Raw genomic sequence first — 25320 nt, 5'->3', positions numbered from 1 at the left:
ACGCACCGATGCCAATGACCGACCCAGTCAGGCTTTTGGGACGCCTGAATGCCACGTGAGTGTGGAGAAAGTCGAAATCTAACGTGACACGAGCTAGCACGTGTCCTAGTAAACATATCCTGCTAAGTACGTCAGCAGCGTCGTCGTGTCACGCACACATCTCTGGGGGGAAGTGCGTTTACGTGACGAGCGGAGCCAAGGCTTAATTAGTATAAAAGTGCAGCACCCAAAACATAACACCTGGCTTCTATTTACCTCTAATTCCACACCCTTGACGGGGTGCGACATTCTATGTTAGATCAGCGTAATTAGAGAACGAAACAACGAATGTGAATTGAATTGCATTTATTTTATGAAAAATACTCGATTGTTTCTTAAATAAATTAGTAAGTATAAGAGTTGTATAATGCGTGGTGTGTACTTGGTGTTAGTTACAAAAATTTGTCGTTTTGCATATTAGCTTAAAAGTTAGGATTTATTTATTGTTTTTTGTTTTGTTTTACTTGGTTGTTTATACAAAAAAACTTACACACATAGGTAATTGCTAAATATTAATATTGTGTTAATTAGACTAAAAATTTCATAAAACATTTGTGCAACAAAAACGCATTGCAATTAAACATCTTTCCTTATTTCTTTTTTTTTTGTTTTGTTTATATATCTCACTTGCCCCTTTACTAAATACAATATAAATAAATACAAAATTAACGTATATAAATATACATTTGATCAATTTGTTTGAAATTATTGGTCGAACAATTAAAAATGTGCTAGCTTTCGTATTAAATGAGTTAACAATTTCTTTTCTGCTTTACATACATATGTATATATATACGTGTATTACAATTAAAACCCGATTGTTTGAACAATGTTGGTAAATAGATCGATCGATAGATTCTTATACTTCTTCGCATACTTATCAACTAGATTGTCTATACATAAAGAGCTCGAATACATAATACTAACCAGTAACTGTTTTTGCTTAATGGGCAGAGTTATAGAGCCATCTCAAATGTGTAAATAAATTTCGATTATAATTGTGTTTTTGATTTTGTTGCTTTGTGCTTAACACTTAACGAATTTCTTGAATTTGCATCTCGAAGCGTAAAACATTAAAATATATAGAAAATCTAGGATCAAGACAACACAGTAATCCTTCGGACTCTGAGCGTCACCATTTAAAATGATAAAACTATCGTTAGTGATTACACAGAATTACAACAAATAAGGATAATCATAAATTGCAATCAATTGATAGATTAGCTTATTAAAGAGCTCAATATAGAAGTGCGTAAATTAGGTTAATATTTAAAATCATTAATAATGATTAATTGAAATGGATTAATTAGAAATTAGTGGACGTAACATGGAATCGCATTTGAAATCGAACAAACTGATTAATAAATACATACTACAATTCGCAGTTGGAAATTGTGGAATTGTGTGGCAAATAAATAGTTAATTACAGTGAGTAATAGTTAGACTAAATTAGCATCGATAAATTGATTGAAATAAATTACAATAATAAACATAAAAGGAAACGGTTTTAGTGATTTTTTTTGTTTGCAATACTATTCATTTTCAATAGAACTCTGCATCGTTGCTCCAACCAACCAGGCAACCCCTTTTTATAATTTTTGGGGGAAACCAGTTTGGTATTCGAGAATCAGCCTGGCTCTGGGTTTCTTGTATCGGGGAATGAGTATAGTTAGAGTGGGGGGAATTGTAGGAATAGTTATAGTTCTTGCTATTGTAATAGTAATAGTAACCATGGCCGCCAATTCGTGTGTGCCAAAAGTCTATTTGATTCGTCGCAGCGGCAACGTAGGACTCTCTGGTGGTGTATCACCTCCAGCACTGCCGCCAGAGCTGCCGCCAACAACAATCTGTTGCAAGGAGTGCTTCTTGGTCACGCTCTTGAAGGGCGCTCCCAACTTACGTGGACCACGTGGCGACGCCGATGCAATGCCACTGTTTGTGGCCGCCTCCATGGCCGCAGTTGAGCCAGCGGAGGCAGATGGCACAATGCCAAGCGTTGGTGTCGAATCAATGGATGCTTGTACCCAACCTGCAAAGCACAAAACAATTTATGAATGAGCCATCACGATTGGCCACGATTCACACGTGATAGTTACCCTTGACAGAGGCACGATTGTGATCGATCAATGCGGCAGCAAGTGGTGCACCGGCACTGCTGGCATTCGATTCGCGCAGTGTACCCAGAGTGGACAGTGGCATTGGATTGTAAATGCGACTGGCAAAGTCCTCGAATGTGGTGCTCTCCTTGTAGCGCGACGAGACGCTGTCCAGCGAGCGATTGCGCTCCTCATAGCTGCGGTAATAAAAACAAAAGAAAACCTTTTAGTTTTGCAAGCAATGTCAAATCGACTGCTGACAACTTACAATTGCTGGTAGAGCGGCAGAGCGGCACGTTTGGTGCGACTCGCATTGATGGCCGTGGCACGAATCAGCGTGGCCAGGCAGGCGCCACTCACAACGCTCTCGTTGGCAAGCGGCCCAAACCACGGCACCTCCGGCTTGCGATTCACTGTCACACGGAACAGCCCGTTCCTCAGGGGATACACCACAATGAGCACATCGCAAAACTCCGTGGGCAGAATGTCACGTCTGTAGTCGCGATGATGTTCGCTCCACACAATGTGCACCTCATCGTTGCCCAAATGCCGCGTTTTCAGCAGCATGGCCTCCGACGAATCCGATGGCATGCGCGTGGCCACATGATACACCACCTCCAGGAAGGGCGTGGCATAGTACGGCGCCGTTGCACCACAACCCTGACGCGGCAGTCCGCCCAGAAAGCCGTTGTGTGTCTCCAGCTCAATCTCCCAGCCGAGGGCGGACACAAACATCTCGTACATGCTGCTGCCGCTGGTGTTGCGTAGTATGCTCGTCTTGTCCTCCTGCCCAGCGGCCACATAGATGACAGCCATCTTGTGCGTTTCACGACACTTTTGCAGATCCACATTGCGCAGTTCCCGCAGCAATTTCTCGCTGCGCTGCAGCAGATGAGTCCGCGAGCGACGCTCCCAGCCAGCCAGACCCAAGTGGGCGAAGAGCAGTCGGCAATATTGGAAGGGAGTTTCCACACGATTGGGCAAACTGCCAGCGCCCGTAAACGAATCAAACGAGGCTGTGGCGCTGTGCAGCGAACGTTGATCTGGCTGCAACAGCGATGAATTGGAGCCAGCGTGTCGCAAAGTCGAGGCGGAGACCGCAGACTGCTGGGCAGAGTGTGCCACAAATTCCTGTTCCAGCACACGTTGATTGAGTATCACCGAGATGGCCTGTGCCTCCTGTGAACTGCTCAGCGGACTGCAACTGGGTGCATTCAGCTCTGAGACAGTGGGCGGCACGCACTCGGGACTCGTGTGGCCAATGTAGGCGAGCATATCGTCGAGCTGATCCAGATCTGGCGCCACATCCTTGGCCAGTGGCAACACACCCGCTGGCCGATGTCGCAGCGTATGTCGTGGCAGCTGCAGCTCCTGCCCGACCATCGAATCCATGGGCTGACATTGCTTCGCATGCCTCGAGGGTCCATCGTAGCGTTCCGAACTGAATTGCGCATGAGCTGGCGTCGGCACTTGAGTGTCACACTTGCGCGGCTCCGAGTACAGTATCGAAGCATCCCAACAGGCCTTGCCATTGAGATCACGCATCAACACCCGCACCTGCTTCTCGGCGGTGACCAAACCCGCTGTGATGCCGCCACCCGGCAGCTTCAACGTGGGCAGCTCAATGAAACTGGCCACCAGACCAGAGTTGAGCATGAACAGCTGCAGATTCTGTGCGTTCACCACCGAGGGCAGCTCCACCGAGTCGCGTCGCTCCAGCTGAGTGCCGCCAATGCTGCCGGTGCCTCCGTAGATGTCATCCTGCTCCTCGACCATTGAACTCAAGCGCGAGGCACCAATTCCCATGGGAAAGTGTCCGAGATGAGTGACCAAATGCATGGCCACCGCTTTGGCGCACAATCGAATTGCTGAGATGCAGGCCTGTATAGTCTCAGATGTCTGATAACTCGCCTCGGGCAGACGTCCATCGCCCTGCAGATCATCGCTGGCAATGTGCATGTCAAAATCATCGTCCGACGTCAGCTTCACACGTTCGTGACGCGGCGCACCGGAGGCCACCTGGAGCAGAACACGCAGCACTTGCAGCACCAGCGTGTCGCCTTGATCGTTGTAGGGTTCCAGCATGAGAGCAGCCGGAATAGCCATGCAAAACTCGCCCAGGCAAAGCATCAGTGAGGTGAGCACCACTTTATCCGCATCCTTCGGCTTACTCACATTCTGTATCTCGAGTGCTTTGCACAGTGCCGTGATAATCAACTGCGGCACACGCTCAATGGCCGCCAGTTGACGACCACGCTCCGCACACAGTTTCAGCGCATCCACAGCGATAACAGCGATAGTGTGATGCTTGAATTGCAGCGCCTGGAGCAACACTTGCAGCACTTCGCGTATGCGCGGATTAAAGCTATTCGCATTCGTCTCCTTGGGCAGCAGCACATCCTTAGGATGCGGCACCGCCTGCTGGAAGTGAGCACGCTGCGCTGCATTCTTTGTGGGCTGCGAGAGACGCAACAGCAGCCACTGTCCCAGCTGACAGAGCGCAATGCAACGCGCCTTTGCCGATGGCTCGCGACGCGCACAACGCAGCATTATGTTGAGTATGTGATCCTGCAGATCGGGGCATTCCATCAGCTCGAATTGCTGGGCCGTAGGCTGCAGCACGGGTCGTGGCAACAGCGTGGGTGGATACGAAAGCAGCGAACCCAAAAGCGCAGCAACCTCGGCACGTGGCGTGTTCCTGGTGACCTCCAACGAGGTAAGCAATATGGCGCTCGCATGCACCAAATCCAACAGCAGTAGCGTGTGTCCCGGCAGCAGCAAACTGAGCAAACGCGGCCCTTCCAGATGCTTCATGATCGCATAGATCAAATCGCGATCCTCGCCAGTGAGCAGCTGATGCAATGCATGATAGAAAAGCGGCAACTGTTGCATGCCCACGGCACCTTGCAACGCCAGAGCGCAGAGCAGCTGCAGTGCCCACAGTTTACCCTTCTTGAAGCTGCGATCCAAAGAGAGGGCGCCATAGCACCAAGGTGCCACAACGCCAATTGGCGGCACCAAGGCGGGTGGTGGCGGTGTGCTTTGATTGTCCGTGGAGATGCCCTGATTCTGCTTTATCTTGATGAGGTTCTGTGTCATCTCCAGCAGATGCTTAAACACCTGGGCATGCAGCTCCGACTTCGGTATGCGATTCACATCCCCCAGCGCGCCCAGCATGCGTTTCCACATGATGGACGTGGAGTCGGGCAGCCAACCCGTTGCAGCGCCGCCCAGCATTATCGAGCGACGCTCCGAGCCATAGCTTCCGGCACCAAAGCTGCCCGAATTGCCATCCTCCAGACTGCCCGAATCCGCAGCGAGCACATCGATGTGCAGCTGCGCATCCTTGATGGAACCGCCTTCAATGCCGCTGCTGGCCGTGGGCGATGGGCTTCGCGAACCCGCACCGCTCTCGTTGTCCTCCACCTGTTCGCCATCCTGATAGCTATCCACATCGTCGACACCTTGTTGGGATCCGCGACGCCGGCGACTTTTGCGCACCGGCGCCAAAGAGTCCAGCGACATGGCACGCCGCAAATCCTGCGCATTGCTCTGCGTGCTCAGCGTGTGCTCCAGACACGCACGCACATCCAGCGGTGCCTCCGTTTTGGGTGCAGCTGCAGCAGCCACACGGCGTCGACGGATGCGTGAATTTCGTGCCGCCGATGCGAGGCTTCCCTCACTGTAGCTGCGACTCAGCATCGGCGTCAGCGGCACAGGACGTGAACCGTGTCCAGTGCCACCGCCATGGGATTGTGTGTGCTGATGATGTGTACGATTCGCAGACTGCAGCAACGGCGCTTGACTGTGGCTGCCCGCCTGCGAGTTCTCATCGGAGCGACTGCTGTTCGACTCGGCGAGACTTTCACGTTCGCGTTGCACGCTGGGTGTGATGCTGGCGCCGGCGCTGTTGCTGCCCGATCCCTGCCAGACGCTGCCAATGCGTCGCCGTTTGCCGCGACTCTCCGCCACACGATCCAGCGGCAAATCGAGCAAGTTAATGCCGTAGGTGTAGCGCGAGAAGACGCGTGTTAGCGTCTGTATCGTTTTGTTCCACTCGACGATCAACTCCTCGCGATGTGTCAGCGATTGCAGCACGGTGAGAAACTTCTCCCAGAGCACCACATTCACGGGGACATTGGTGTGCGCTCGTATCCAGGTGACAATCAGCGTTTGGAATATCGCCGAGCCGAGTATGCCGCCCAGATTGGCGCTTTTGCTGCCGCTGGGCGGCGGATTCTGATGCAGCACAACGGATGTGACCTGCAGCAGCACAAGCAAGAGCTGTTCCCAGGTGCGCGACTCCATGCGCGTGTTCATCACCATCGTGCGATACACGTTCAGCACCTTCTTGCAGATCTCCGTCTGTTCCTGCAGTGGTGTCGAACGATAGTCGCGGGAGCGTGTCGGAAAGCAGATGTTGAGATTGGCCGTGTTCACAAGAAACACATTCGCCGCATTCGTGACGAACACCTGCAGCACATTCTGCATGCCGGCCCGCACAACCTGCTGCTGTTCCTTGCTGCCCTGCATGGCGCCCACATACGAGGGTGTGCGCAATCTTTGGCTACGCGGCGTGCCGCCAGCATTCGAGTGACTCGATGGCGTTGTCGCTGTCGTCGTCGTCTGATCTTCGTTGGGCTCCAGTAGAAATGGTGGCGGCGTGCTGCCCGTCATCCAATCTCTGTAAACAGCAATCGCTGTGCGTATTGCTTCGATTTGCGCCTTCGATGTGAAGTTCAACAGGAATGCCTGGCGATAGACTTCGTGCACAAAGTTGATGTTCTCGCGACTCACGTAAAACACGTCGCGCACAATCAATCCCTGCTGGTAGCCCAGCAGCCGCTGATGATCCACGCCCTCGATCTGCAGCGCGCAATCCAAGCGATGGCTGAGCAAACGTTCGTGCGTGAAACGCGACACCCAATTGATGAGCACCACAACACAGGAGGCCATCACCTCTTCCTTTTTGTGTATCGATCGCATGACGGGCATTTCAAGGCGTGGATTGTAGATGGATTGGCTGGCATCGAAGCTGGGCGAGAATACGGGCAGAAAGACCTCCTTGAAGCGTTGCAACAGAAACGCAAACGCTCGATGATCCTTCTGAGCGCGATTATCGCGCCAACGCAAACAGGCTGCGGTCTGTACCATGCTATTGAGCAGCACCTCGAGTCCATCGCGGGGATCTGGTGGCGCTGACTTTTCGCTGGATGATGGCGGCAACAGGGCCACAACTTCAGAACTCTGCACGGGATGGGAGAAGGCATTGTCATGGAATACAGAGGCCATGCCGCCGTCAGCCTTCATATTGGGATGCGAGAGGAAATCCGTGGTGTTGAATTCCGTGTCGGGACCAACGACACCCTTCTGCGGCACAATGAGCCCGGGTATCAGGTCCGCGTACATGGCGTGCACATAGCTCGGCGCATTCTCGCCTAGCGTCTGATACCACAGCAGAAAGTATCTGCAAAAGCAAGGAATGGAAATTAGCAAAGTTGAGCAATAAGATATTTATTTATGGCACTCACTTGACACCCTCGCGGCGCAGCTTTGGGGAGTTGCCCAAGTGCAGCAGCTTGGCCATGATCCGGCTGAGCGAATGGCATTGCCAGCGACGTGCCAACAGCTCGGGTAGCAGGCACAGTATCTTCTCCAGCAGCCATAGCGAACCGTCCAGTTCCTCGCGATGCGCCTTGTGCACTGTGATAGAGAGCGAAAAAAGGTATTAAAAATATGCCAAGTAATCAGAGCCAACTAGTCCAAGATGCCTAAAGCAAGCACATGCCAATGGGGACGGAATACGAGCACAAGATGCAACACAGCAAGTGCGAGAGTGAGAGAGAGCGAGAGAGTGTGCGCGAGAGCGAGAGATTGTGATAATGGAAGCGTCGATGAGTAATGGGTTGTTCCAAGTTTACATTTTCGCCAAGTTATCGCAAAAAGTTAAGATGAGTAATTTCAATTGTTCTAATCGGTATTAAAATCGGATTCCAATGGCACATATTTTAAGTTATCAATAAATAATTTTATCGTACAATCCCATATTTATTTTATTTTGCAAATGGACAATACATACAATGTGTGCCAGTGGAATCCAACCCAATTTCTGTTACTAGAGATATCCATTCATTATTCAACTGCAACTTTTAGAGAATTCAATCAAGAGAATGTCTTTGGGCAATGGGCGGAATAAGAAGAGAGATAGAGACAGGGCGCAAAATCAAGGCAAATGTTATAAATGACAAATCGAATGCGAAGATATGCAATATATTTACAATATCCGATACCAAAAAGCGAAACTCTGGGGAATGTAATTTGATGCATATCTAACTCGGATAAGTCAATAAGAAACCACACACATAAACTTACCAATATGAAACGGAAGTTCTGCCGGTAAAAAGGTATAAAAAAGAGAGGGCAAAAAAGAATAGAATAGGATTTGAATTTAGAATAAATATTTCGTTAAACATAATTACAATATAGCAAACGCTTTCATCAGTGTTCATTTCGTGTTGTTCTTTATTTTCTTTTCATTTTTTTTTAACTCTGCATAAATTAATGGGGCCAAGAGTCATAAACATAGATAACCAAGAGGAACAAAAAAAAACAGAGACGCAAACAAGAAGCAACCATTAATTTTAATGTGGTTTGCTTTCTGAATTAGCAGAAAATAAGATTAACAAAAATTAGGACGGGCTAAAACGAAGGAGGAAGAGTAAACCAAAAATAAACATACGAAAAAAGAGGAAATGGAAATAATCTTTATATTGATATATGGATATATTAAAATTACCTTTCTGCTTGAGATTCGCCTCGGCCTGGATGAAGGTGTCGTAGAGTATGAAGTACACATGGCTATAGTTTGTCTCGAACAGCGACTTGGACTCCTCGTAATCTACATTATCTGCAACACAAGACAATCATATTAATTGTTGCTGTAAATTCACATATATAGTATGTTTTTAACACTATATACTTTATCTCGTCAATATTATTTTATTTTCCCCAAATTAAATTCTTTAGTTACAGTAAGATCAACTCACTTTCAAAAGCAAAATATTTTGTGGTAATAAATAAAACTCATTCTAAACAAATTAAAATGTAACCCAAAAATGCATTTATAACTGATCTTATCAAGCAGTCGTCTGCTTCTGATTATGGGCAACAGGTGGCGCTGGTGACGCAACGCCGACATCCATCGACATCGTCATTGATTGTGATTGGTAAACAAAGAGCCGCCATATGCATTGCACTCTCCGATAACGGTAACGGGTCAACATGTTCATATGGGCCTACGAAGTAGCATAGGCAAAATACACACACACACGTACATATGCATGACAAATAAAGCAAAGAATAAAACGACCGCAAACCAAAACGATGGCGGTGGCGGCTTTACAATAAAACAAAATATGCGTTGAAAAACAACATTTGATGAATCAGTTGCCAGCATGATGAGAAGGGTGGGGGGAGGTAAGAACGGGAAGTGCCGGTATTGCTGTCATCAGCGAAACGATGCAAAACAGAGAAGAAAGCTAAACATGCGAGGGACAAAGAGTAGGCCAAGAAACCTCTAAAACTGGTTTCATAGAAGGCCAACAAAATGCGACTCTGCTGCCGTTGCCGCTGATGATGTTGATAAAAAGTTACAAACAATTGGGAAAAAAAGAACTTCCAATAGACGGTGCGCATGTGTGCGTGTACAAGCAAGTGTGTGATTTTCTTGCTTGTGTGTGTGAATGCGTGTAATTTGCCAAGCAAGCTAACAACAACAATGGGAGTTGAGCGGGTGCTTTGGCACCTGTTGTTGTTGTTATTGTTGTTGGGTGGTTTTTCAAAATTACTCCGTTCAATGACACAAAAAGAAAGTTACACAGCGAGTGCATGCAAACACACACACACACATACACTCACATGCTCACATGTACAAGGTATGTATGTATTTGTTAGCTGGTGTTGAAATTGTAACAACAATGTTGCCACTCAGTCAACAGTTGAAAAAGCGCCGTAATAATTTCTGCCGCGTTTTATCATTTGACGTTTTTCACACATTGTGTGATGAGTGCTTCTAGTTTTTGCATAAATTAATGATATGTTTTTCAGTATTTGTTCTCCAACAGGAAATAGCATTAAATAGCTGTTGTGGGTCGTTGCTTTTTATACATAATAATAACCAGCAAACCAAATTGGTTCATTTATATGGCCATGGCCAAAACGCCCACCTGTCTGCGAGCCAAGGTAAATAGCAACAATAAATATGTATACATTTAACCAGTTCTGCAAGTTATTAAATAATTTATACAATTACCTAATATTGTGCGCAAATGTCGTAGGCGGGAGGCCGAATCCTTTTTGCAATCCTGCAACTTTGCTGTCGACTTTTTAACATCTGCATGTGATTTCTTTGTAAACATTTTGCACTTTGTATTTTTGCGTTTCTCTTTAATACTTATGGATATTTGCACACAAACAACATTCTTAAACTAATTCGTTTGATTTCGTTGCTAAACAACATAAATAAATCGCACACACACATACACTTTTGTTGTTGTATACACTTTCTTTTCACACTTGTTTTTTTTTTGTGTTGGTTTCGTCCAGCGGAGCACCAGCGAAGCTCCCGGAGAAATTATTAGCAAAGCAGCGAATCGAGCGAGCGACCGCAAAAGCAACGACGAAGCTGACGTTGCTCTGCTCTGCCTCTGGGTGCTGCTGCTGCTACCGATGTTGTTGTTGTTGCTGCTTTTCGCAGTTCGTTGTAATTGTTGTTGCTTTTTATTTCATGTCTACACTGTGGTGTTCGAGTCTCCTCGCAGCGCCCAAATTATTAAATTGCACATACTGTCGAGTTGTGCAATTTGCATTGCATTTGCGTTGGTTATTGTGGCACTAACCGCTGCGATACACATTATTATACATTATTTGTGCAGCACGTACACGGGGCAGAGTAAGTTTTATGCGTTTTTCTTCTGACGGAAAAATATTCATCCGCGACGCGCAGGAAACGCTTTCTTTAAAGCTGTTTTATTAACACCTGTGATGGAGTGTGACCGCCTCGAAATTAATAAAATGTACTTGTCTACGCCGTTAAAATATACCATAGTCTCAAATAGTCAGCTGGTCACTCTACATATAACATTTTGGTATATTTTGTAAACTAGGCGTATTAGAATTTAAAAATAGTTTGTAGTTTTGCTTATTAAAAAAAAAAACATGAACGCAGTTAATTTAATTTTATTTTTTTCAAATACGAAACTAACAATACAAATAATGACATTTTTTTAAATACAAGAGATCAAAAGATAGCAAAGCGGCATTTTTTATTCTAACGTTTAGGTTTTTTTATAATTTGTCAATTATTTGCATGAACAAACCTAAATGGCAATTCATACATCAATATCCAATATACATTAATTTTATGATTAGCATCGTTTAGTTATTGTATTACAGATGATAATGGCAAGGAATAAGCAATCGTAATTTAAATAATACGTTACAGCGTCAGCAACTACTTGTGCAGCCCTGATTCATTTGTCATTTGCGCCATTTTCAATCATATCGTTAGACGTGATTTGCACTTTTAAAGCGTTGCTCGAAAAAAGTTCGTGTTGAATTTATAGAAAATCATAAATTAAAATCGAAATCAAACAGCAGCATGGCAAATCCACAACCAACTACAAACCCAACAATGGACGCTGAACGCGTTGAGGCCTTAGTTGCATACCGCAAAAAGCTGCTAGAGCATCGTGAAATCGAGTCGCGTTTGAAGGCGCTGCGCGATAAGCACAAGACTTCTCAGGTTGTGTTCCAGAAATCCGAGGATGACTTGAAAGCGCTGCAGAGTGTGGGCCAAATGCTTGGCGAAGTTCTCAAGCAATTGACGCCAGACAACTTCATTGTTAAGTCCGCCAATGGACCACGTTACGTAGTCGGATGTCGTCGCCAATTGGACAAGTTAAAACTGAAGCCTGGAACACGTGTCGCCTTAGACATCACCACACTGACCATTATGCGATACTTGCCACGCGAAGTGGATCCTTTAGTCTACAACATGTCGCACGAAGATCCCGGCAATGTGGATTATTCAGCCATTGGAGGACTTGGTCAGCAAATTCGAGAGTTGCGCGAGGTGATTGAATTGCCATTGATGAATCCCGAGCTCTTTATACGCGTTGGCATCAATCCACCCAAGGGATGTCTGCTCTATGGTCCTCCAGGCACTGGGAAAACGCTGCTGGCGCGTGCCATTGCCTCTCAGCTGGATGCCAACTTCTTGAAGGTCGTGTCCTCGGCCATTGTGGACAAGTATATTGGGGAAAGTGCTCGCCTCATACGCGAGATGTTTGCCTATGCACGCGATCATCAGCCGTGCATAATTTTCATGGACGAAATCGATGCTATTGGCGGACGTCGTTTCTCCGAGGGAACTTCAGCAGATCGCGAGATTCAGCGCACACTCATGGAGCTGCTGAACCAAATGGATGGCTTCGATGCGTTGGGGCAGGTCAAGATAATCATGGCCACCAATCGACCGGATACTTTGGATCCTGCTTTGATGCGTCCTGGTCGCTTGGATCGCAAACTGGAGATACCGCTGCCCAATGAGATTGCACGCTTGGAAATCCTTAAGATACATGCTGCTCCTTTGGCCAAACATGGCGAAATCGACTATGAGGCTGTGGTAAAGTTGTCGGACATGTTTAACGGCGCCGACTTGCGCAACATTTGCACCGAGGCGGGTTTGTTTGCGCTGCGCGAGGATCGCGAATATGTCATCCACGAGGACTTCATGAAGGCGGTGCGCAAGACGGCGGACAACAAGAAACTGGAAAGCAAGCTGGACTACAAGCCCATTTAGAGTAGCAACTAACTTTGAATATACATTAAACAAACTTTTTCATAAAGGTTTTTCTGCTGTATTAAGGATTATTAAAGCTTTACTTTAAGGATCCAACTTAGTAAAAATGTTTACTAACTTTTAATATAATATTGATGTTATTCAATCTAAATTGTACTACAATAACTGCCCTTGAAATACGCATATAATATTCGGAGATTGACGATAAGAAAGCAGTTTTACTGAGCACCATTAAAGCTTCACTTTACTGCCCGATTTAATAACATCGTATGCGAACTTTTTATAAAAGTATAATACAAAAACAACTAATAATCATAACTGATAAACAAGCGCATAAATTAACCTGTATTATACCCTCTACTTTAATGTCCGATTTACAAACAATCACATCCGAAAAGCGACATCTTTTAAAGGTACGCTTTAAGCAGAAGCTAACGTGTTAATTTCTACTCTAATATTTACAGAGATTAATGATATGTGAGAACTTTAATTATTGATTATTAAAGCGCTGTTTTAATAGCAATAGCGGCAGTATTTCGCTGGAGACCAAATCCATTTAAAGTAAAGTAATATACAAGTTATCAATGCTAATTATAATGCGCTAATTTGCTGCTCCAATTCATAGAGATCAACGATAAGCCAGTCGCTTCATGAAGGACGATTAAAGCGGTGCTTTAGTAACATGCGTGTCCTGAAAGCGGCTGCACAACGACTGCGGAAACCAGCACGGTTTCGCAACTGGAGACCCATCGCCATTCTGGTGCTCCTCGGTTATGTGGTGATGTTGTTCCTCAACTGTCTCTATGGCTTCTACCCGGCTCGCTTTAGTCTGAAGCACAAACAGTTTCGACTCTCGAAGGCCATGATGATCTATTGCCTGACGGTGGCAACGATTTTTGGCTTCTTCTATGTGCAACACATTTGGCAGGAATTTGTCAGTGGTCAAATCGATCAACGAGATGCCATCAAGATCTATTGCTATATGAATGCTTGTGGCAGCTTGCTGCACTATCTCTATCAATGGAGCATTTGTGTGCGAGTGCGTGAATTGTTAAACCAGACGGCAATCTTTGCAGTCATCAACTACTTTGATGTTACTGTGTTGTCCATGGCTCGCCACATGGCGCCGGTCTTCGTAAAGATCTTTATTTTTCCACTGGCGATGCATGTCACTTTGTTGCTTTACCATCAGCATCTGCAACAGCAACATTCCCAACTCAGTTGGCTAACCACGAGCACCACAATGTTGCCCATCATTGCGGGGAGTCAGTTGAACAATTGTTACTTTTGCAGCATTGTCATAAGCAAGGCAATCTTCAAGCAGATAAATGTGTTGCTTGCCGAGATGCTAACCGAAGTCAACAGATTGCAAACTCCGGCAGAGATGTCACTTCATAAGCCCTTCTATCGCATGCAACGCTTCTGTGATTTAGCGGATCGTTTGGATGAGTTAGCTGGCAAATATGCTCTAGTTAACGATTATTGCCAGGGACTCTTGCAATTTGGCTGCTTCTCGGTTGTCACCACCATGTCCATTAATTTGTGCAACACAACTCTGGGCTGTTATGTGCAGTATCAGGCTTTTGTGGACACCATAATGTTGGAGAAACCTTATGACATCGCCCAGGCGGTGGCTCATTTTGTGTTTCTGGTTCTGCCCTTTTTGGAAATCCTTCTCGTAGCCAACGAAACGCAGCTGCTAATCGATGAAGTAAGTGGTTAACTTTTATATAAGCAATATATTTATTTATAAAAAGAGATATTTTCCATTTACTTGTAGGCTAGGAAAGCGGGCTATTTGTTACAGCGCATGAATTTGGAGCACGCGGATGTGCGATTCAAGCAAGAAGTGGATTTGTTTTGGCTTGAAGTGCGCACAGTTGAGTTTAAGCTGATGCCCATGGGTTTCCTGGAGCTGGATGGATCGATTGTCAATAAGATGTACTCGACAGTTGCCGGATTCTTATTGTTTCTTATACAAAATGACCTCACAGTGAGATTTTCATTAAAATAATTTGCTACTAGAGTACAAAACAAGTAAGAAAGCTACAGTCAAGTGTGGGATATCAGTAACCCATTATATTCTAATTCTAAAATATACCGAAGGCTATATTTGGTATATCGTTGAAGTACCAAAGCAGCTAAAATCCGCTTGCAGTTGCTCTATCTACAGACGGACATTACTATATCGTCTCGTATCGGACAGAAACATATAACAAATATTGAACTTCTGATTTATAGTTTCTCCAGTTAAGTTCCTGATACTCACAAGTAATATTTTAAAATTATTTGTTTTGTATTCACTACAGACATACTACCAAAAATTTAAAAATACAAACAATTAAAAATAAAGTTTATGAAACTTAAATACACAATTCAATTTAATATTGGAAATATAAAATATTTTTATACCACATAACATTTTATAAAATATCAAAATTTCAATGTATTAATGAAAATTTCGTTTATGTATTCAACACCAACTACCATTAAACCATAAACAACATCGACTAAAGTTTAGTCACTAAACTATCTCCTAATACAATATGTATGCGAACTATCAGATTTTAATTGTCTAAGTACTTTTGTTGTGCCAAAGGAAATTAGCTATGTATGGAAATAATTAGTTAGGGGATGGATAGCTAACGGGCTATAGACCAAATTAAACGGACAATTAAGTCAATGATTCATTCGTGTGGCAAGTGCGAGGTAGTAACATGCGATTCGTGAAAGCGGCAAAGCGACGCTTGCTTTTCTGGTGGCAATCTCTGACTGGAGTGATGAGCTCCTGGAGTCTGGTCAGCAAAGTAGTTCTAATCGGTGTAGGAATCTCGGTACTGCAAAGCAATCTCTATGGACTTTCGGCATGTCGCTTTAACATCAGACGCCGAAAATTTGTTTTATCGAAGCCCCTGGCCATCTACTGTTTTGTGGTTGGCTTTCTGTTTGGCTTCTACTATGTGCAACTCATATGGACGGAGTACAAAAGTGGCCAACTTGCACAGCTGGACATCATAAAGACGTATTGCTATGTCAATGCCGTGGCCGTCTTGCTCAACTATGTGACACAGTGGGCAATGATGCATCCCATACTTAACTATTTGAACGATGTGCCCTTGTTCAGCACCATCAACTATTTTGACGTCTCGTTTTTGGCCGTGAGACGCTTTGTGATCTTTGGTGCGGTCAAAATGTTTGGATTTCCCTTTATGCTGCAGCTGGCAACGTGGATATATCAGCATCATAAACAGCCAGAGCTGAGTTGGATGCACAGCAGCATCACAATGATTCCAATTTTGCTGGGCAATCATTTGAACAACTGTTTCTTTGGAAGCATTCTTGTTGCTCACTGCCTTTTCATACAGATCAACAATGTGTTGCGAAAGATGCTCGCTGAAGTGAACCGATTGCAAACCCCTTTGGGAATGTTTCTGCATAAACCTTACTATCGCATGCAACGGTTTTGTGATCTGGCAGATCAGTTGGATGAACTGGCCAAAATATATACCCAGATTGCTCATTTCTCCCGAGCTTATTTGGTGCTTAATTCGTTTTGCCTCGTGATGTCGCTGGGAATTAATTTATTCATCACCACTCTGGGATTTTTCATGCAGTATCAAGCTATTGCGGATTATACATTCATTGAGGAGGCTTACGATGTGACCAAAGCGTTGTCGCACTTAGTTTTTCTTCTGGTGCCATTTTTGGAGATTATCTTGGTGGCACGCGTCAGTCAAGATGAACTGATTCAAGTATTGAAAATATTTTAATTCCATTTTAAAGCAAGCAAACTTAATGTTCATTCTAATTTGCAGGCTAAAGAAACGGGTAATTTGCTGCAACGTATGAACATGGAGCATGCTGATGTGCGCTTTAAGGCAGTTGTAGATGCATTCTGGCTGCAGGTGTGCACCATAAACCTCAAATTAATTCCGATGGGTCTGCTGGAATTGGACGGTAGCACGGTCAACAAATTGTATTCAACCGTTACTACTTTTTTGTTGTTTCTCATACAAAATGATTTGAATTTTCGATTTTCGATTAAATAAACTTATAGCAGTCGATAAAATAAAAGGCAGTGGTGGTTCGTCGATAAACGATAACATTTAAAGCACTAATATGCTTCTGTTATGCAGCACTAAAGTTCCAATACGAACAGCTGATGGTATACAAAACAAAAAAGGATGCATGAAGGATTGTTAGTATTAAATATCAAAATATAAGTGAAAAGTTGAAAGAATGGCGCGTATTACATGGCGGGGCAACTGGGCACAAAACATAGTGTAAGTATAAGTGTTAAGTTATGCTGTGTGATGTGTACTAATGAGTGATTTGCCGGCAGCTCAATACTAAGACTGCGCTGGGCTTACATGAAGCATTGTTGGCATTCCTTAACGTTCAACGCGCACATGAACTCTGGCTATGCCACGGATGTGTGCATGACACCCATCTTCTGGATCGTCGACAACTATACTTATTGCCTGGGTCCAGTAAGTAGTAATATTTGTTTCTATGTACCCCTGCTGACCAATCCTTTGCCTTTGCAGTTTTTCGTTGTGGGCGTTGCCATTTTAACCACTGCCATTGTCAGCATTGCCTATTGGATTGGCTTTCCATTTTGGTGGGCCAAGAGCCCAGCTGTCACCGTATTCCTGCTCATATTTGGCAACTGGATACTGCTCAACATCATCTTTCACTATGTGATGGCTGTGATCACGCCCGCCGGACATCCGCCCGAAGGCGTTTCCCAGGTAGAGGCAGTAAGCATGTGTGCCAAGTGCATTGCCCCAAAACCACCACGCACTCATCACTGTTCCATCTGCAACCGTTGCATATTGAAGATGGATCATCACTGTCGTTAGTTTTGTATTGTTGTGATTATTTAAACTGTCTGAGTTAATTCATCATTTCATTTGCAGCTTGGCTTAACAATTGCGTGGGCTATGGGAATCATCGCTACTTCTTTCTGTATATGATTTATACAACGATGGGCTGCCTGTTTCTGATCATTGCTGGCTTGGAGATTGGCCACAAATATCTGTGGTTAGATCATAGTGATAACTGGACAGAGCTGGAACCACTTGAAGGACATCCCGTGAAATTCAATCTTACTGGGCACATTATACCGGTGGTGAGTTAATTATTAATGATGCTATATTCGGTTTATTAATTTCTTTACTTTATAGACACATCCCAATGAGTATGATGATGTCTTGTTGCCGCCAGCTGTACACAATCTGCCCGTTCCTGTTGACGACCCTGAGACTTCTTCGCCTACACGTCGACGCGTTATGTGGTTCATGGCAATTACCAATGTCGCTGTGGTTATTGCTCTCGGCAGCCTTTGCAGCTGGCATGCTAAGCTAATAACTCGCGGCGAGACGAGCGTCGAGGCGCACATTAATGAGGCGGAGACTAAGCGCTTGCTGCAGCAACAACGCATCTACATCAATCCCTATAATTTTGGCACCAAAAAAGAACTGGAAACTCTTTTTGGGCCTCGTACGTGGCAGGTAAAGAATGTTCTTTTTATATCCCATTCTATAATACATTTAAGTTATTTATTGTTAGATCTTTTTTGGCGCACTGTGTTGCTGCCGTCGTGGCACAAACCCGAAGGAAACGGTCTCAACTTTCACACCGTTCATGATGCTCCTTTCGAGGATGAGTGGCCGTAGTCTTTAGTCTATTAGAAGCTTTATGTGATGCCTAGACATAACAATATAAATTAGTTGAATTTTTAGATTTAAGTTCAACATTTCCATTTTAGTCTAGTCTAATATTTATTGCTGTCCTTAGCTTAATTTAATATTCCAAAAAGCTTCAAAACTTGACGTTTCCATAGCGATAAGGAGCATGAACTTGATTAGTAACTATACAAAAAATAAATAAAACTATCAAAATGAACCTGTTGAGCGCTGATGTTGCTTGGAAACCGAGTTGCCGGTATGGCAACTTGTTGCCAGGACGCTGTTTTCAGTTAGCTGCTGGTTTTGTCAATATTCGCAAAGATGTCGAAGGCTTCAGGCTCCGAAGATGAGCCACTGGTACCCGAAGATTTTGATGATGATTTCTTCCGGGAGCTGGGCGAGAAAATACCCGAGGTGTGTAGAGTTTTAATACTCTCTAACAAACTTGTAATAAAAACGAATGTTATTTGTAGGCAACGAAGGCGCTGCGGCAAAAAGATACGCCAAACAATGCAGACAATGTGCAGCGTCTGTTGATCTGCGGCACACGCTACAAGAATGATCTGCGCATGGAGGAAGGACGTTCGCAGGAGCTGCGCGAACAGATAGCCACACTCGAGGGTCGCCTGGAAAATGCGGCGCGTGTTAGCAAGCTCGACATGGCCACCATTGAGGAGCTGCGTGGCGTGATAGGTAAGTGTAAGGATTGCCCAGGGATATGGGTATTGAATCCGGGTATTTTCAGAGGGCGCCTGGAAGCAGAAGGATGCGGCACAGATACGTGAACAGACGGCACAGGACGAAGGTTTGCGACTGCGCCAGAAACTGGAGACAGCGGAATCCATGGTGGTATTTCTAACTGAAAAAGGTCAAGCGATGAGTAACAAGCGTGAGGATACCAAAGAGTGCGAGCGACTCAATGGTGAGATCAAGGACCTAAACAAACGACTGCAATTGCAGCGCGTCTACACCGCCGAGGTGGAGGGCAACATTCAGGCGCTGGAGGGCAAGAACAAAGAACTGCTCAAGCTTCTCGATGTAAGTCACAATTAAATCTTGGCTCATACTTTAATATGTTTTTCTTATCGATAGGAAACCTCCAGCGATGCCTGCAACTTGAAGCGCAAGTGCGACGCACTCGCCAAAGAGCTGGCAACTATGAAGAGCGATGAGACTAAATATCTGGAGCAGATAGCGCACACCAAGTCGCAAAACGAGCATTTGACCAAGGTCAAAGTGCGTCAGAATCTGCAGATACTCTCGCTCAAAACGAATCTGGAGCATTTGAATACGCTGCATAACAGCACCTGCAATAAGCTGGCCAAGATCACTGTGGATCTGGAGTACACGGTGGGAGAGCGAGACAAGAATAAGCGTGCTCTAACGCAGCGCATCAATCTGTTGAAGATGCGAGAGGATGAACTCATCAAGCAGCGGCAGGACAATGCCAAGCTGGCCAAATCCCAGGAAACTATTGCACGCAAATACGGCGGACTGGATATGGCCAAGCAGGAGGTCGAAAAGGAGAACATGCGGCTCAAGTAAGCAAAAACTTCTTGCCTTTAAATAAGCAACTGTATTGTTGTTGTCTGCAGAACACAACTGGGCACTCAGGACAAGGAGCTGGAGTCTATGCGACGTGTGGTGCATCACTTTGAGAAGAACAACGAGAATCTGACCAAGGAACGCGATGTGCTGAAGCGAGATCTGCAGAGCGAACATCAGACAGCCGAGCAGAGCGAAGCTTTGTATCAAGAATCGCAGCATGAACTGCGTGCCCTCAAGGACATTGTGAGTGGCATGGATCTGAAGGTGAAAAAGCAACAGCAGGACATCAAGAAGCACAAAAAGGAAAAGTCCAAAAAGCTAGACGAGATTCAGCACTGGATCGACAAGCTCGATCTGCTGCAAAGTGAGGAAAGCATCAATAAACTGTTTTTCTTCATTTTAAAGCTGTTTCATTTACAGATGAAATTCACTTGAAGGAGAACTATGAGATCGAGTTGAAGCGCACCATCAGTGATCTGGAGGCCAAGTGCTCCAAGTTCCAGCAGCAACATGATCTGTTAACCAACGAGCGTCAAAGTCTGCAGCGATCACTGCAGACCGCCGACGATGAGCGACAAAAGCTGCGCGATCAAGTGACTAATTTGCAGGCGCAGATTGAGTCACTTAAGGGCAAGATTACCTATCGAGATGGCGAGCTTAGTAAGCTGCAGTTGCAGATCGATCGCATGGAGAAGGAGCGCCGCCTGCTGCGCAACGATGTGCGCCATGCGCAGCTGGGACAGCAGCACACTAAAGCCGAGCTGCTCGATAAGCGCAAGGAGAACGATCGTCATGCCAAGTCGTTGCAGGAGGACGAACAACGTTTGGCTCGATTGCGCAAAGACGTCGACAATCTGATGAACGAGAAGAACGCTATCAATGCGGCGCTCACCAAGCGCAACGAGGAATACGCTCGCCTCCAACATAACCTAGAGAATCTGCAGACGGCCTACGATCAAACGGAGCGTCAATGCACCCAATGTCAGGATGATATGCGTCTCATGGCTGTAGAGATTAAGAATTTGCGTACAGAGCGCAATGTGTTGCGCACGGATCGCGAGAGCGCCGCTGATTTGCGACAGGAACTGCTGCAGATGCAGCGTTTGCTTAACCAGGAGCGGATCAAAGCGCGTGCTCTGCAGGACGAAATGATGACGCCCATGAACATACATCGCTGGCGTCTGTTGCGTGGAAAAGATCCCGAGAAAATGGATCTGCTCGAACGCATACAGATACTGCGTCGACAGTTGCTTGGCCAGAATGTGGCAGCACTTGAGCAGGAGCGTGCGCTGAACGAGGCGCAACAACTCTATGCCGCACTCAAGGAGTTCATGCTGAAGCTGCCCAGTCACAAGGTGCAAGCAGAGCTCAACACCATCAAAGTAAAAATCAATTCTCGTTAACAATATAAAATATGTGTATATTAAAAGATTACATTTCATTCATAGGCTAGTTTGTCGGCCAAGGATCGCAAGCTTAAGGTGCTGATGGCTGAGCTGAGTGCTCGGGAGGCGGACGACAAATTCAAATCACTGAAGCTGGAGGAGATGCGCGGCAATCTGGCGCAGACCAAAACCCAACTGCTGGAAGAAAAGCGACGCAAACAGAAGCTGCTGGAAGAACGTCAATTGCTCGAACAGATGCAGGCACATTGCTATTCGGCGCCAGCACAGTTGCCCCGCACGTTGGGCGCCGGCTTCAAAATGGTCAGCACGCTGCTTTAAAAAAAATAAATTACTTATACTGCCGACGAACTGCTCTGGATGATTTGATCCGTGTACGGGTTGTCTACCACCGGCTTAACAATGCTATTGACGATACCCGGGCTGGGTTCCTCTTGCTTTCGCAGTGCATTCTTGTACTCGCCAATGATTACATCGCGTGCCTCCAGATCGATTTCATTGATGGCCAGCTCGGCTTTCATGGCACGTAGCTTGCGACTTTGTCGCTGATTGATACACTGCTGTCGCCACAGACGATCCTTGATCTGCGGATCGGAAACGTGCAGCAGCTGCTGTTTGAGCGCCTCGTACTTGCGCTGCACATCGTGCACCTTTTGCTCCAGATTAGTGCGCTCCACCGTCATACTGATGTTACGCTTGAGCAGCGCTTGTATCTTGACGATTAGCTCGAAGCGTTGCGGATCTTGGCCGCGCAACAGACGCCATCGATGTATGCGATAGGGATGCTTCATTTCGTCCGTGAATGCTGCCACGTGCAAGCGTTCCCGGACAAGCTGACGCTCGAGTCGCACAATCTCACGGCGCATATTCGCCGTACTGGACACTGCACGCTCCAAGCACTCCTTGGTCATGCGCAGATTGGTGATCTCAGTTTTCAGCAGCCGAATGTCTTCGATGCGTTGATTGTACTGCATGGTGCCGCGATTCAACGCCAACTGCATCATCGATAGTTTCTCCTGCTGCACGCGTAACTCGCCGTTGCGTCGCATCATTTGTTGTCCAATTAAATTCTTATTCTGCCGCTCCTCGTCCAACCGAAACGTGATCTTCTTGAAGCGTTGCTCGTCATCCTCGATGGTATGCTGCAGCTGGCCGGAGCGTATCTTCATCTCGTGGAGTTCATTGCGCACATTCTGCAGCATTCGCTCCTTTGCGTGTATTTCAGTCTGTTTGTGCTTCACCAGATTGTTGATCTGATCGATTTGATTCTTGAGCGAAATGTTCTCCTTTTCATGGGAGGCAAGTTGATTGCATAGCTGATTGATTTGAAAGGTCTGCTTGGTATTGATGTTTTGCAGCTTCTGGCGATCCTGGCCACACACTGCGTTGCTCTTCTGCAGCATGATCTTCTCCGAGTGCAGTATTTCCATTTGCTGTTTGATCCTCAGATATTCCGTCTGCTTTTGCTGCAGCTGCTCTTGGACCTCTTGTAGCTTTGTCGTCTTTAAAGCAACATGTTCTGTAGAAGATTAGGATTAGATTACATATCGCATATTAATTCTATACTCCGATTGTGATAAAGGATTGCCATTGGATTGTATTGGGAAGACACGACTGGCAGATATCGATCGTTACATACAAGTGATGAACAATTGTTTTAAATTCAATTTTCAAATTATTAATCGGATCGTATTGAAGGTCTTAGGGACTACTTGTGGCTCTAGCATTGATAAACTCAAAGATAAACCTGTTTATACTAACAGACCGACAGATGGACGGAAATTAAAGTACTGTTCCCTTTTGGTAACCTACCCTCTAGTCTCTCAATGGTCTTGTTCAGTTCGTTGACTTCGGCCAGCGCATCGTTGCGCTCCTTGATCAGTTTGTGTATCTGCTCGTCTCGCTCATCCAAGGATACATGCGCTTTATCCAGCAGCAACTGAGTGTCCTGGGTGCGACCTCGCTGCGTAATCAGATCGAAACGTACACTGGCCAGGACTCCGTTTAGAGTGGTAATCTCGGCACGCAGCTTATCCTTGTAGCGTTCCGCTTCCTCCTTCTGCTTGGTGGTCTCATCCAGTTTGCTCATCGCAATGGCCAATCGCTTCTCGGCACCCGTCAGTTCATTGCTGTAGATAAGAAATTAAGTTTGTGTTGCTTGCTAAATGAGTTCACTTACTTTTTGAGCAAATCCTGTTCGATGAGCTCGTTATTCTTCTTGGTCAGTTGATGGAAACGTCGCATGAGCAGCATATGGAGCTCGACCTTCTTTTTGATCTCGCGCACATTGGAGCGACCACGATAGTCGAGCTCTTGTTTCTCGCGTCGCAATCCACGATTGTCGCTCTCCAAATTGCTCACGACTGCCTTCAGATGGAATATTTGCTCTTCGTGGCGGTGATTCACCTTCTGTAGCGTAAAATTATTGTGCAAGATTCGCTCAATCACTTGTCTTTGATTCTCAGTCAATGCCTTGGCACTCTGATACTTCCGCTCGAATGCACGCAAATTCGAGTTCATATTAGTGAGCGATTCGATATCGCGACGCTGCACAAGGAACTGCTCATCATAGGATTCCACCATCTCCCTTTGTTTGTGCTCCAGCTTGAACATTTCGGTTTCGAAGAATTTAACCCGCATTTGCTGTCTGCTGATCGTGGCGCGATGATCCTCGATGATGCCCTCCAAGGACCCCGAGTAGAAACGATTTGTTTCGAGGCGTTTCTGATGCTCCTTCAGCTCTCGGGCCAGACGATCGCGCTCCCTAAAGATCACGCCACGCAGCCACATCTCCTTGCTGATTGAAAAATAACATTTAAATTTATGAAAGAAGGTTTATTTTCGGATGAGCTTACGTGGACTTGGTGCTTTCGGCTGGCGCTTGTTTCGTCTGCTGATCAGCATATCCATAATCAATATTGGTGTGCAAGTCCACTTCCCTATGATGAGCTGCATCCGCGGTGCGCCACGCCTCGGCCAACGCGTCACGCAGCTCATTAAGCATGGAGTCATAAGAGAAGGTGACTTCGAGAGACACTTTCAGTTTCTGTTGTGCCGCGCCCACTTTTTCCTGCATCGCTGCGGTCAGTGCCTTCTCTTCCGTGTAATGGCCATGAAGTCGGGCGAGCAAGTCGACGAATCCTTTCAATTTCCTGGCCGCAAATTTGCTGACCTGTAAAATATGTTGCACCATCTCATAGGAGTTTGCAAAGAACTCTTCGTCCAGATCGTTCATCAGATCCAATTGAGCCACGTTGAAATCATCGGGAAATTGAGCTTCCAGCATATCGTTCAACCCATCAATAGTGGTCGCTGATCCTTTACTTGGGGTCCTTCCACGTTTTCCTCTTGCGCTGCGCTTCGACATTTTCGGTTTCCGGGTATGAAGTCGAAGTAAACGAAATGCAAAGTGCAAGAAACGCGCTAACCAAAAAAGAGCACGTTCAAAACAAAAAAAAAAAAACTATTATGTATGTATGTATAAATCGGAACCTAAACGAATAAAATTCAAGTGTAAACTGATTTTGAAAATTAAGAATCCATACTTAAAATACTTTTTTAAACCCTGAAAAAAGTAAAAAAAAAAGCAGCAAAGTAGGCAGCTTAATATTCCTGTATTTAAAAATTAATTAAAACTCCACTTTATAGTTTTTTATTTTGAAATATATATATATATATTTTTT

The 25320-nt window shown here is 45.5% G+C and overlaps 7 protein-coding genes across 9 annotated transcripts; 5 read left to right on the top strand and 2 right to left on the bottom strand.

Moving 5' to 3' along the window:
- Positions 1–334: 334 nt before the first annotated feature.
- On the bottom strand, positions 335–11176 carry LOC132787588 (probable Rho GTPase-activating protein CG5521). Of its 2 annotated transcripts, XM_060794732.1 has the most exons (7): positions 10447–11176; positions 8932–9042; positions 8508–8525; positions 7667–7838; positions 2404–7602; positions 2136–2332; positions 335–2068 (listed from the first exon to the last, which is right to left on the bottom strand). In XM_060794732.1, the coding sequence occupies exons 1-7, from the start codon at positions 10550–10552 to the stop codon at positions 1800–1802; spliced, it is 6072 nt and encodes a 2023-aa protein (XP_060650715.1). In that variant the 5' UTR covers positions 10553–11176; the 3' UTR covers positions 335–1799. The 2 variants fall into 2 exon arrangements, with proteins under 2 accessions (XP_060650715.1, XP_060650716.1); XM_060794733.1 differs by lacking the exon at positions 8508–8525 and having other exon boundaries at positions 10447–11175.
- A 508-nt stretch (positions 11177–11684) lies between these two features.
- LOC132786741 (26S proteasome regulatory subunit 10B) lies at positions 11685–13031 on the top strand. Its single transcript, XM_060793373.1, has one exon. The coding sequence runs from the start codon at positions 11794–11796 to the stop codon at positions 12994–12996; it is 1203 nt and encodes a 400-aa protein (XP_060649356.1). The 5' UTR covers positions 11685–11793; the 3' UTR covers positions 12997–13031.
- Positions 13032–13957: 926 nt separating this feature from the next.
- LOC132786742 (putative gustatory receptor 97a) lies at positions 13958–15098 on the top strand. The gene is made up of 2 exons (XM_060793374.1): positions 13958–14707; positions 14777–15098. The coding sequence occupies exons 1-2, from the start codon at positions 13979–13981 to the stop codon at positions 15008–15010; spliced, it is 963 nt and encodes a 320-aa protein (XP_060649357.1). The 5' UTR covers positions 13958–13978; the 3' UTR covers positions 15011–15098.
- A 615-nt stretch (positions 15099–15713) lies between these two features.
- On the top strand, positions 15714–17058 carry LOC132785108 (putative gustatory receptor 97a). The gene is made up of 2 exons (XM_060791102.1): positions 15714–16748; positions 16812–17058. Exons 1-2 carry the CDS (start codon positions 15714–15716, stop codon positions 17043–17045), a joined length of 1269 nt encoding a protein of 422 aa, XP_060647085.1. The 3' UTR covers positions 17046–17058.
- Positions 17059–17139: 81 nt separating this feature from the next.
- On the top strand, positions 17140–18681 carry LOC132785107 (palmitoyltransferase ZDHHC16). The gene is made up of 6 exons (XM_060791101.1): positions 17140–17279; positions 17339–17486; positions 17544–17853; positions 17916–18127; positions 18183–18509; positions 18568–18681. The coding sequence occupies exons 1-6, from the start codon at positions 17236–17238 to the stop codon at positions 18679–18681; spliced, it is 1155 nt and encodes a 384-aa protein (XP_060647084.1). The 5' UTR covers positions 17140–17235.
- LOC132785344 (uncharacterized) lies at positions 18578–21958 on the top strand. Of its 2 annotated transcripts, XM_060791408.1 has the most exons (7): positions 18578–19100; positions 19160–19379; positions 19432–19724; positions 19779–20227; positions 20282–20598; positions 20655–21616; positions 21683–21958. In XM_060791408.1, the coding sequence occupies exons 1-7, from the start codon at positions 19008–19010 to the stop codon at positions 21956–21958; spliced, it is 2610 nt and encodes an 869-aa protein (XP_060647391.1). In that variant the 5' UTR covers positions 18578–19007. The 2 variants fall into 2 exon arrangements, with proteins under 2 accessions (XP_060647391.1, XP_060647390.1); XM_060791407.1 differs by lacking the exon at positions 21683–21958 and having other exon boundaries at positions 20672–20719.
- Positions 21634–25104, bottom strand: LOC132785343 (cilia- and flagella-associated protein 58). Its single transcript, XM_060791406.1, has 4 exons — positions 24493–25104; positions 23817–24434; positions 23450–23766; positions 21634–23156 (listed from the first exon to the last, which is right to left on the bottom strand). Exons 1-4 carry the CDS (start codon positions 25002–25004, stop codon positions 21973–21975), a joined length of 2631 nt encoding a protein of 876 aa, XP_060647389.1. The 5' UTR covers positions 25005–25104; the 3' UTR covers positions 21634–21972.
- Between the last annotated feature and the right edge of the window lie 216 nt (positions 25105–25320).

This window comes from Drosophila nasuta, chromosome 2R (assembly GCF_023558535.2).
Source record: "Drosophila nasuta strain 15112-1781.00 chromosome 2R, ASM2355853v1, whole genome shotgun sequence".
NCBI lineage: Eukaryota > Metazoa > Arthropoda > Insecta > Diptera > Drosophilidae > Drosophila > Drosophila nasuta.
This window is presented reverse-complemented; position numbering and strand designations above follow the sequence as displayed.